This window comes from Bos indicus x Bos taurus, chromosome 28 (genome assembly GCF_003369695.1).
Source record: "Bos indicus x Bos taurus breed Angus x Brahman F1 hybrid chromosome 28, Bos_hybrid_MaternalHap_v2.0, whole genome shotgun sequence".
Lineage (NCBI taxonomy): Eukaryota > Metazoa > Chordata > Mammalia > Artiodactyla > Bovidae > Bos > Bos indicus x Bos taurus.
In genome coordinates this window covers 30,885,503-30,898,173 of record NC_040103.1, presented here as the reverse complement: position 1 = coordinate 30,898,173, position 12,671 = coordinate 30,885,503, and the positions used below count along the sequence as shown (strand labels likewise).

The window sequence follows — 12,671 nt, the reverse complement described above, 5'->3', positions numbered from 1 at the left end:
GGTCTTGTGAGGCAAAGTTAAATCAGAAAGCAGCAGTGATACACGTGTTTTTAAACCACTTCTGGTTTTAAGCAATCTAGTTATAAATATTCCTGCAGAGTAAAAGAGAATGAAGTGCAATATGGCCTAAAAGTGTGACAACAGCAATCGTCAAACTTTCTTTTCACCTTCAAAGCAATGAAATAACTGCTGCTTAGGAGCAAAAGCCCATCGCTGTGGTTTACCTTAAGCACCTCCTGGTGAGGAGAAAGAATAAAAAATCAAGCAAATGTCCCTATTCTTCTTCAGTATCCAAAGACAACAGACAGAAGATCCACAAACTTTGTCAGTTCTTTAATTTTTTCTTTACTATGCCTTAATCCTTGTTGCTTATATATTTTATATTACAGTACTGTGGTGTGTATCTGTTAATTCCATACTCTTAATTTATTCTCACCCTTCCTTTCTCACACACATACTTCCCCTTTGCTAACCATAAGTTTGTTTTCTATGTCTGTGAGTCTGTTTTTCTGTTGTAAATAAATCAATTTATATTGCTTTTTAGAGTTCACACTATGTCTTATTTTTTAAATAATTTCCCCTTTTTAATTATATAAGAAAGGAGCCTTCTCTTATGCTTCTCTTTCTTTTTTAATGAAAAAATTCTTCCCTTTATATTTCTTGTGAAAGTACAAAAGAAGCACCTTTCCTATTCAGCAATTTCCTATATTATCTATAGTAAACTACACTTGCTAGATGTGCATGATGTGCAAAATGATCTCTCTTTTTACTGGGCCTCCTTCAAGCAGAGAATAGTTTCTTCCACCCCAACATCTGACAGAAGACTGTTCCCTGGAGGGGTCCCAACCCTTCTATAGACGGTGACATTTCCAATTTGCTTACAGAGAAAGGGAAGGCTAGACTTAGACCGTTAGTAGTTAGCCCATGGCTATATATCACCATCTTTCCCTGCAAAGTATATTTGGAATATTACTAAATATATAGGTACTACCTCAGGTTGACTCTTTTGCCGATCAAACCCAAAATATTTTTCTGTACCAATAACTGTAATGTTATAATAACTAGAGAAGGAAATTAATAAGGAAACAGCAAAGGAAGAAACAAGGTTTGATGACCTTTACATAAGACAGTCAAAACATTTTCAGTCTTGTAATTTTAAATAAGAGAGGTACCTGTGCTTGTGAAGAAGAAGAACCAGGAGCCAAATATAGCACAGAATCATGCCACATACTTCTGTCATGGCAAAGGCCCATGGAATTCTAGGAACGCTGGAAAGGAAGAAAGTTACATTTTTGGACTGACATGAAGTACATGTATGCAAATGGTGCCACCCTTTTCAATAAGATACTCTTCTAATAATGACCTTAAAAGTATTTTCTTGGGACTTCCCTGGTGGTCCAGTGGCTAAGACTCCGTGCTCCTGAGGCTGAGGACCAGGGTTCGGTTCCTGGTCAGGAAACTAGATCCCACATGCTGCAACTAAGACCTGGCTCAGCCAAATAAAGAAATATTAAAAGAAAAAAAAAAAAAAGTATTTTCTTTATCTGTTACTTCTTTTAGAAGATGGTATATGGAAAACCTGAGGAAAAAAAAACTATTTCATAAAATAGTTTTATGAAACTATTTGAACCTCTTTTGTCTGTGATTCCCAGTTATGGTTCTCTGCAGAGAAGTAACAACTCTTTTCTCCTTCCCCATAGCATGACAGACCCAGATACAGGACTGCTCCCAAAAGGGAAGGGGGGAAAAGGCTCACTTCTTAAGTGATATGCATTTCAGAATCCACACTGTCAGGACTTGAACTCAACTACTCTTTTTTTTGGTTGGTTGTTTAGTGTATTTTGTTTTCAAAGTAAATAGAATTTTTGTTTCGTTTTACTTCTTTTCTTGTCTCTCTCTGCCCTCCTTTGTTTTATATTTCTGTTTCTTCTGTCTTTTCCATTGATCTCTCTTTCCGTACTAAATCTGCAGCGCCTGTGATTACCCACCAGTAAAAGACGTGTCACTTTTCTCAATTAAAAAGAAAGAAGGGGGTGGGGAGAAGAGGAAGAAAAAGAACAAGGAAGAAAAATAAAGGAGGAGGAATGAGAAGTGTGGTGGAAGAAGACGGAAATGAATTACTCCAAATAGGTCATCACTGAATGATAAGATTATTGAGTTGTATTTTTATTCTTTGTTAATTTACACTAAAATTTTCCATACTATGGCACATTAATTTTATAACTAAGGAACTAAAGGTATTTTAAAAAAGAAAACATGAAATCTGGAAGATATTAACATTCTACTCAAACCTTATTCAGAGTAACTGAAGAGAGACAATCATCTTCATTCAGGGACTCATCTTTTACCTATTACCTCAAAAAAAATTCCTCTTGTGTATTTTTAATCTGTTGTTGCCTTATTTATCTAGCATTATGGGGAAAAAGGTTATTTCACATAATACAAATTTTCAGATAAAAGATTCCTTTAAATGACTTCTAAAAACTTAAAACTTTTAAAACAATTTTTAAAAAGGTATATATGTAAATGGGCTTCCTTGGTGGCTCAGATAGTAAAGAATCCACCTGAAATGTAGGAGACCTGGGCTCGATCCCAGGGTAGGGAAGATCCCCTGGAGGAGGGCATGGCAACCCACTCCAGTATTCTTGGCTGGAGAATCCCCATGGACAGAGTAGCCTGGGGCTATAGTTCATGGAGTCCCAAAGAGTCAGACACAACCGAGCAACAAAGCACACAGTTTTTATGGTAAAAGTAAAAACTTTTACTGCCTCACCCTCAGCCTAAATGTAATTCTTGCTCCCCAAAGGCAATCACTTTCATTCTTGTGTTTTATTTGACATTGTATCTTCTGATAACACACACAAAAGCACATACAAATACACACACACATTCTCTCTCTCCCCCATGCTCTCAATATTATTTCATAATTCTGTTTCAAATAATTTTTGGCTTTTACTTAATGTAAAATTTTAAGTGTAGTTCATAGTTAAGATAATGGAATACAATCTCTTGTAAAACTTTTTACAATTCTCTGGAGCTAGGAACTTCCTGTTCTGTTTCTTGGGTGCCTATCACCAATTCACCTCCAGACTATTCTATGAATATCAAGAAATTGAGAATTGAGATAGAGAAATCTATCCAAGAGCTCCTTCTTTAGAACGCCTGCATTTTCTACTCCTTCTGCATGGTGTTTCTTAGAGTAAAACTTAACCCTCATCTTGGGAATTCTTTTCTATATTGGATACACTATTTCCTGAATCCCATGTCCTCCTCTGGAGAAGGCAATGGCACCCCAACTCCAGTACTTTTGCCTGGAAAATCCCGTGGACGGAGGAGCCTGGTGGGCTGCAGTCCATGGGGTCGCTAGAGTCGGACACGACTGAGTGACTTCACTTTCACTTTCATGCACTGGAGAAGGAAATGGCAACCCACTCCAGTGTTCTTGCCTGGAGAGTCCCAGGGACGGGGAAGCCCGGTGGGCGGCCGTCTCTGGGGTCGCACAGAGGCGGACTCGACTGAAGTGACTTAGCAGCAATAGCAGCAGCATGTCCTCCTCTTTCTCAATTTACTTCTTAGTTTTGATGTAGTGTATCCTTGAATTATTTTCTCAGATGAGGGACTACAAGATGAACTTGTTTTTAATGTCAAATCTACTGAGGTTTAATTTAAAAATTCACCATTTTTAGCTATAGAGTTCCATGAGCCTTGACAAACATTCGGTCATGAATCACCACTACAATAAAGATACGGAACACTTTCATCACTCCAAAAGCTTCTCGTGTCCCTTCACTGTCATCAGTCTCCTCCTTTACTTTCAGCTGTGCGGCCATCACTGATCTGACTTCTGATGCCTACAGGTTTGCCTCTTCTAGAATGGCATATAAAGGCAATCAAACAATGTTTGTCCAAACACCTTTTGTATCTGGCTATTTTCATGTAATATATATCAGATTCATCCATGTAACTGTGTGTACAATTCTTTGTCCACAATTTCCTTATCCATTCACAAGCTATGGGTATTCTTGGCTATTTCCAGGTTTGGGTGATTATGAACAGGTCTTTGCATGGACATATGTTTTCATTTTTCTTGGGCAAATACCTAGGAATGACATCATTGAGTTCTATGTTAAGAATATGTTTAACTTCTTAAGAAACTATCAAGAGCTTCCCTGGTGGCTCAGTGGTAGAGAATCTGCCTGCCAGTGCAGGAGACGGGTTCAATCCCTGATCTGGGAAGATCCCACACGCTGTGGAGCTACTAAGTTCATGTGCCACAACTACCGAGCCTATGCTCTGGAGCGGGGACCCCCAACTACTGAGCCCATGTGCCACAACCTATTAATACTGAAGTCAGTGCACCCTCCAGTATCTACAGTCCTTTTCTCTTCTGCAGGTTTTCCACGGAGAGGAATTTGTTCCCTTGCTTGGAGGATTGGGGCTGGTATGACTGGGGATGGGAAGTTAGTCTGGCTACTTAAGGAAGGGAGCTTGAAGTCTTGTGATCAGTCCATAGATTTATAGTTAATCACCTTGAAAATACAATGAAACACGCCCCTTTGTTCTCATCTGGGAATGGTGTCCCCGAGTCCAGAGACCCTCCCATCAACTATGTTCGAGAACCAACTACCTGTCTTCAGTTGCAGTAGAACAGGTCTTAAATAGATTTTTAACCAGTTCTCCCATATTTAGCTTCTATCTATACCCTGTCTTGAGAGATGCTTAATGCCTCTTGTTTTGAAAGTTTTTCTGGAGCACCGCAGTACCAATAAACTCACCTCTTAGGCGCTGCTAGTCCTTAATCTCACAATAGGCACTTAGCTTTCTACTTTACAAATTTTCATTATTATCACTGCTTCTGCCTTCATTGGATTATTGGGAACCACCATCTCTGCTTTTTCCTGTTTGTTTTTTAGTGAAGCATTGTAAGGAAATTGTCAAATGTGTTTTCAATATCTCAAATTTATTTTGATGCAATGTTTTCTAAAGTGCAGTATACATGTTTTTCCTTTTTTTTCGGGATATAATTTAATTTTCCTTCATAATTCAGAGTCATTACTATGAACACAGACTATTACACTGGACAAGGTAATGACCTCAGGGACTACTGAGAAATTAAAGGCAGTTAAGCCTGAGATTGATGTGGCTTTTCCATAATTTATGTGTGCTTTTTACAGTGCTTCTGTTTCCTCCCTTGTTATTATGGTTATTAGCTATCTCTCCTCACATGTAAGTAGGCCTGCCTCTAAAAGCATCTGTTTCCTAATTTTTTGTTTATGATGTGCTGAAGCTCTTGGAATTGTGTCAAGTAAGCTTGACACAACAAAGATCACTGTGAAAGTGATTAGGAATGTTCCCAAGGGAAAACCATAGAGTAATGGGGAAATGAGATCAGGAAGGCAAGGAAGCAAGGCAAGGGTGAAACATCAAGCAAACCTCTGTGGTAAACTCAGGCAAGGGCAACTTTGGCTCAGTTCTGTGGGGAACCTGGGAGACAGTGCAGGTCCAACCTAAAAGCTGTTCCTAACTTGGGCAAAGAGAAATGAAATACATATACCCAACCTCACATCATCGGTTAAGAGCTGCTGCTAAGGATGGAAAGTTCCAAGCATGTCTGGTTCTCTTTTTAAGCAGGCAAAGTGTATCCCAGCAGCCCAAGAGCAGTCCTCTAACAAAGACACACAACTGCTGGATGCTGGGAGTATAAATGTGCAAGAAAATGGAAAAGCAATCCAAGAGGATATGGAAGGAATGCTGACAGCTCCTGCTACTATTCTCCTGTGAATGAAGCTGATATTCAGGAGCATGAGGCTTTGTAGCTGGTGGCACTGTAGCATGTTAGGCAAAATTTGGTTTCAAATCCCCACTGCAAACTGAAAACATATGTCCATACACAACTCTGTATATGAATGTTCATAGCAGAAGTATCAATAGTAGCCAAAAAGTGAACCCAACTCAAACATTCATCAATTAATGAATGGATAAGTTAAATGCAGTATATCCATACAATGAAATAATATTCTGTAATAAAAAGGAATGGTGTACAGATGCATACTACTCATATGGAAGAATCTTAGAAACAGTATGCTAAATTAAAGAAGCCAGACACAAAGTAAGGCCACATGTTGTGTATGGCCATTATATGAAATGTCCACAAGAAATCCATAGAAAGTAGATCTGCTTGCCAGAGCCTAGAGGGAGAAGGGAAATGGGGTGGGACTGATAATATGACTTTATTTAGAGTGTTGAAAATGTTCTGGAAGTAGTGGTGATGGCTGCACAACTTTATAAATATACTAAAACCCACTCGATTGTACACTTTAAAATAAAATCCTCATGATCACTTCCCCTCTTTTTTCTCATTATGCCTTGTTATAGTCATCTACAGAACCTCAGCATTCATTCTCTGATTTGAGATTTGAGTTTTTGGTTCAATATCACTCCAAAGCTTCTTCTGTTGTGATATTTGTTCTTCTCACTCCTCTTTTTACTTTTCCTCCAACTTCTTCTTTGACTCTACTTCAGTGACCTACACCCACTGTTATAAATTGGATCTTGTCATCACCAAGATTATTCTTCACAGCTCAAGGTCAAGAATCCTATACTAACCAACATTTCTTGTTTTTCCATCTTACTCCTCCTAGTTCTCCAACTTTAATAATTCTGAGACCCAAAATCCATAGATCTTAATAACACTTCTTCTGTCCTTCACCTACTTCATATCCTCCCATACCTCCTTATCCACCTAAGTCAGTCATTATACTCACTCTCTTTCTTCTTCTTCCTTTATTGTACTGCCTAGCAAAGTTTTGACCCCACCAAAATCCAACTATCTACCTATTCTATACCTGTATCTGTGCAGTTGAGTGGTGAAAAAACACGAAGTCAACCTATTAACTTCAAGCAGGCCCTTAGTGCTGCTGCTACATCACACAAGTCTATTCATTCATAGACGGCCATTTCACACTTATCCTTTCTCCTCAAACCTCTGACCTTCTCTCTCTTCTAAATCTGTTTTCAGAGAAGATAAAGACAATCAGCAGAGTACTTCCTCATGCTCTACCAACACAACTGGCAATCTTATATCTGTTTCCATATTTTCTATCCTCCCCTGTTATGAATGAATAGATCATGTCACTAAGAAAGACCTGCCTCACCCACCTACAAGATCCAACCCCTTGTTATCTACTTAAGGACATTACTCCATCAATTATACCCTCTCATATTCTCTCCCTTAAATTGGGTCATTCCCATCATCAATACAACAGCCACGCTATACAATATGGTCCATCCAAAATAAAACCCTGGTGACTCCTCTCCAAGCTACAGCTCCATTTCTCTGCTGCCCTTACAGGAAAACTTTTAGGGGCCTGTAAGACTTGATTGTTTCCAGTTTCTCTCCTCCCATTTTCCTTCTCTCTCTCACATCATTTCTTTGCCCTTCCTCTTTTTTTAACTTTGAAAAATTCTGATAACAACAACAAAAAAAAAACTTTAAAGAATAAACATTTTATATTTTTTATTTAAATTTATTCATTGTTTACAATAACATTTGCCCACATTTGCTTTATTTCTCTCTTTCTTTACATACCTACACACACACACATACTTTCTCTCCAAGACTAAATCTTTCCTGAAAAGTTGCAAACATTGTGACACTTCTTCTCTAAACACTTCAACATATATGTCCTAAGATCAAGGGTACCTTCTTTATAACCCAATACACTATTATACCCAGGAAACTGTAATACTTAGTGTTATATTGTATCATTTGATATGCAATCTATATTCAAATTTTCCTAATTATCCCTAAAATGTTCTTCCAGCAGTTTTTTTTTCTTGATCAAGGATCCAATTAAAGTTCATGTACTGTGTTTGGGTTTGGCTCTTCAACTTCTCTTATAATTCCCTTGAGGAACTTCTTCTTGGTTTTGTTTATCACTATGGGTTCATAGATTCTTAGTATATTATAATTCATTACCATCATTATGCTTCTTGATGTTCTGACTGTCCTAATTTGATTAGTGGGAGCCCCTTAAAACCAGATCATATGTTATTTTGATAGGTTTCCATTGGTTTCCACTTCCTTGCTTTATGGCATAAGATCTATTTCATGCTCATTTTATGCTTACCATGCTCCAAACTTAAAATCAGCCATTTCTCTAAGGAGTCCTGGTCTGTTCCTTTAGTAGAGGTTGGGATTTAGGAACCATGATCTGGATGCTCATGGTGCTTCATTGCTACTGAGTTTTTCTTACAAACCATTTCATCAGTTCACAGAAATCTTCCTCATTCTTTTCTATGATTAGATAATACTCTGTTGTGTAAGTATACCACAGTGTATTCAGCCAGTTTTCTGTGGATAAGCATTTACAGTATTTCCAATATTTATAATTTTTACACATAATGTCACAATGAATAACTTTGTACATATGCTGCTTCATATGTGTGGAGATACACCTTTGGGTATATTCCAGTCTCACATTCTCTCTTGAATCCACTACAATCAGGCTTTTGCCCTGGTCAGGGTCAACAGTCATTTAACCTCATCTTACTTGACCCCTCTGTAGCATCTGACACAGTTAATTATAAATTATTCCTGTCTTCTAAAAATACTTAAAAAACAAACAAACTTGGCTTCCAGAATACTCTCTTGCTCTCTCTGCCCTGACTTCCTCAGTCTTCTTTACTGATTTTGACTTACTCTTCTGACCTCTAGATATTATACTTATTCTTGGGATCAATCTTCAATCTTCTTCCTTTCCCTTCTAAACTCACTACCTAGGAGACATTAACCAATTATCACAGTTTTACTTATGCTCGTAACTCCCAAATTTCAGCCCAGACTCTCTGAACTCTAACTCATCTTCCCATCTCTTACTTGACATCTGATTTGGTGTAAAACATACCTCAAACATGACATGTCTAAAACCAAACCCTCACTTTTTTCTCCAAGAAGTTGGAAGTCTTTCCACAGTCTTCCCACCTCTATAAAGGGCAACTTCATCCTTCCAGATGCTCAAGTCAAAAATCTTGGAATAATCCTTGAATTCTCTCTTTTTCCTACACCTTACATGCAAATCCATCAGCAAATCTTGTTGCAAACACACACACATATATGTGTGTACCACTACTATCCTAATCCAACTCACCTCATCTTTGTCTAGATGAATTCCAATAACTGAACTAACCTCTGCTTTCCCATCCCCATCCTCATGCTGTTCTCAATGCAACAACCATTAGAGTGCCCTTTTAAAATGGGCATTAGATCACTCTGCTCTTATCCTAAATGCTTTTCAATGGCTTCCCTCTTCACTTAGAATGAAAGCTAAAGTCCTTACAATTGTCAACAAGTACACAGACAGTCTGGATTCCTGTCTGCTCTTAGATCTCATCTCCAACTGTTCTCCCCATCTCTCAATTGGTGTTCCTTAAACATGCTAAGCCTACTAACAATTCAGGACTTTTGCACCCTGCTGTTTCTTCTGCCTAGAGTACTCTTATCCACATGCTATCTTCTTTACTTCCTTAGGGTCTTCTGTTGGAAAAAATGTGTACGATAAAACAGGGAAGGAGATACAAGGATCTAACAGTTTCTTAAACAGCTTTCATTCAATTCTTTTTTTTTTTCTTTTAGCATCACCCTTTCTCAAAGCTCATAGTATCCAGAGCTTTGAGAAATCTGCAACTTAGATTGGGTTGTTTCTCAGTTTTCCTGATGGCTGCTTTAGAATTAGGTTACTTTAGCTCTGCTTGTTGCTACTCACCCATCTGCTTTCAAACATTCAAAAATGTACGGCTCTTTTCTCCTCTCTTATCTGCCCTTTCCTTGTGTTTATAATTTATGACCAACAAACAAACATAACTTCTTCACTATGCTTTTTGTCAGGGCTTGAGAGAGAATAAAACATGATATATATGTCATTCTGCCACCTTAACGTGGACACTGTAATTCACTTCATTAAAAAAAAAACCCATATACTATAAGGCACTTTCAGAAGGGTACAATATTTTATAAAAACAAATAAGATAGCAATACAAACTAAAAAGACGTTTTAAAATCACAAATATAAAAAACTATAGTTTCAAGTTTTGTTCTATTCCTATTTTTCATTTAATATACTGTATTCTTTTTTATGCACTCAGTATTTATAAACCAACAGAATACTATAAACAATCAGTTTGTAGCATCTGTGATAATTCTAATTTATTTGATGACACAGGAGACTTCCCCACATTTTTAGAAAAGCAAAACCCTGTTCATCTTTAAAAAAAAAAAAAAATAATAACCTAATTCCATCTATTACAAATAACATTCCAGGAAACCCTTTTAAAATATGAAGTGCCCAAGGAGCTATAACGTAAATATAGAAAATATTACAGCTATAACATAGAAAAATAGAAATATAACATGGAAAAATAAAATAAGGAGTGGTTCTTTCTACTCATCTAGACTTAAGGTCTAGTTTAAGGGAAAAAGGCAATTCCAAAGACTATCTTTACTATTACCAGATAAAGTAAATGGAAAGTATATATCAACCAAAGCAACAGTAATAACCTAATTGTCATGAATATATTATCACTGCTATTATAACTATCTTCTACAAATTTGGTAACTAGAAAGAAAACTTACCTGTCTAAGAATATATCTGGGAGTGGTGGATAGGTCTGCATGTCAGGCACTCGCTCGTGGACAATAACCATTATGAAAGATGTAAATCCAAATACTATGAAAACATATATACAACTCAGTATGGTCTTCCAATACTCTGGGTCCAGTCTTCGAATAGAATGTTTGTTTTTACCATTCACATACTGGTACTGATCAGAATTCAAATCAGTGATGGGTCCATCACAGTCATGTGAAGGCTCCCCATTACAGAGCCACTCTGCACTCTGAAGAGCACTGATAAATGGAGTCATGGGACTCATGGGACTGTCACTGTTGTAGCCCATCTCTTCTAAAACATCAATATGTATTTTCTGCAATTTTCGAACTGAGAGCATTAACCTTTTAATGTCCCCTAAGACTTTGATTTCCAGAGGAGGAGATCGGAGATCATATTCAGTCAATGTAAGCAATGTGATTCCATCAAGTCGGTGCTTGTTGCATAAAACATCCACATACTCAAAAAAGCCTTCATCCTTCAGCCAAACAGCTACATGCTTGGTAGTCCAGCGGCGAATGCAGAGTTGATTAGGAACAGCCATTTCTTCTTCAACTGTCTGTCAAGGGAAAATAGGAAAATAAACAAAAACTCAACATGCCCTAACAACTTCTTTGAGGATTAAACACATAAATACACCAGAAACAGTTATTCATCCACACTGCTATATTGGCTTCTGGACAAGAAAAAAGAAATAAAATTATTCATTAATGAGTAGTTTTCAATAGATTTACATTCTAATAAGTTTATACACATAAATTCAGTAGCAGAGGAAAAGCTAATAACCAAACAGTTTTATAAAATGTTTTTTTGGTAATATTTTACAAGTGGCTTTCCCATACCATAGCAGGCCATAACTTAATTAGAAAAAGACTACTGGTGAGAACAATTGAGAAAAATAACTCAACACTTTCATAAAATGAAATATACAGAAAGATGTGTCATATGTGAAAATAAATCAAATTTTAGAAATCTTCACGTTTGAGGGATAAATATCTCTCCTGCCTCTAAACTGCCTTGTCGTGGTGAAGCAGCGTGAATAACTCAGTGAAGCTATGAGTCATGCAATGCAGGGCCACCCGAGACAGATGGTCACAGTGAAGAATTCTGATAAAACGTGGTCCACTGGAGGAGGCAACGGCAAACCACTCCAGGATTCTTGCCATGAGAACCCCATAAACTGTATAAAAAGGCAAAAAGATATGACACCAAAAGATGAGCTCCCAGCTCAGAAGGAAGAGCGGAAGGCAATCACTAACAGCTCTGAACAGCCGGCTCAATGGAAAGACCCTGATGCTGGGAAGGACTGAAGGCAGGAGCAGAAGAGGGCGACAGGATGGAATGATTGGATGGCATCACTGATTCAATCGACATGAACTTGGGCAAACTCTGAGAGATGGTGAGGGACAGGGAGGCCTGGCGCACTATGGGGTCACAAACAGTTGGACACAACTTGGCAACTGATTGAACTGAACAGCAACTGATTCCAAAAAGAAACAAAACAAAACCAAAAACCCACAAAGGTAGATGGAAAACTAATTTCAGGAAACCCCTTAAGATGAGACATATTTCTATCTACTATACAAATAATTTCTACAATAGATATAAAATCTTTACCAGATATAAATATCTATAAATATCTTAATAGCTCATTTCTTCCTATACCTTGAATATTCCATTACAGAACTTATAAGGAATTTCCTTCTTAAAATATCATTGTGATTTAGTGATAAAACACTTCAATGCCCACAAATTTGAGGGGCTATATTTTATACTGCAATTATAGTAATTTTTTCTTTCTTTTTTTTGTGGCCACACCACACAGCTTGTGGGATCTTAGTTCCTGACCAGGGGCTGAATCTGAGTCCTCAGCAGTGAAAGTGCTGTGTCCTAACCACTGGACCTCCAAGGAATTCCCTATACTTCAATTATAAAAGGAATGTACCATTTCAAAAAATACCAATAATTTTTACTACTTTGATCCCACACAGTTCTGTTTATGTTCTT

General features: G+C 37.5%; 1 protein-coding gene across 1 annotated transcript in view; it reads right to left on the bottom strand.

The window, feature by feature from the left end:
• SAMD8 (sterile alpha motif domain containing 8) overlaps positions 1-12,671 on the bottom strand; it is a 56,982-nt gene that overhangs the window by 16,485 nt on the left and 27,826 nt on the right. Inside the window, exons 2-3 of the mRNA XM_027530490.1 lie at positions 10,631-11,223; positions 1,173-1,268 (exon numbers count right to left, since the gene is read on the bottom strand). Of these exons, the coding sequence (XP_027386291.1) occupies positions 1,173-1,268; positions 10,631-11,223 (689 nt within the window). The remainder of the gene's footprint in view (positions 1-1,172; positions 1,269-10,630; positions 11,224-12,671) is intronic.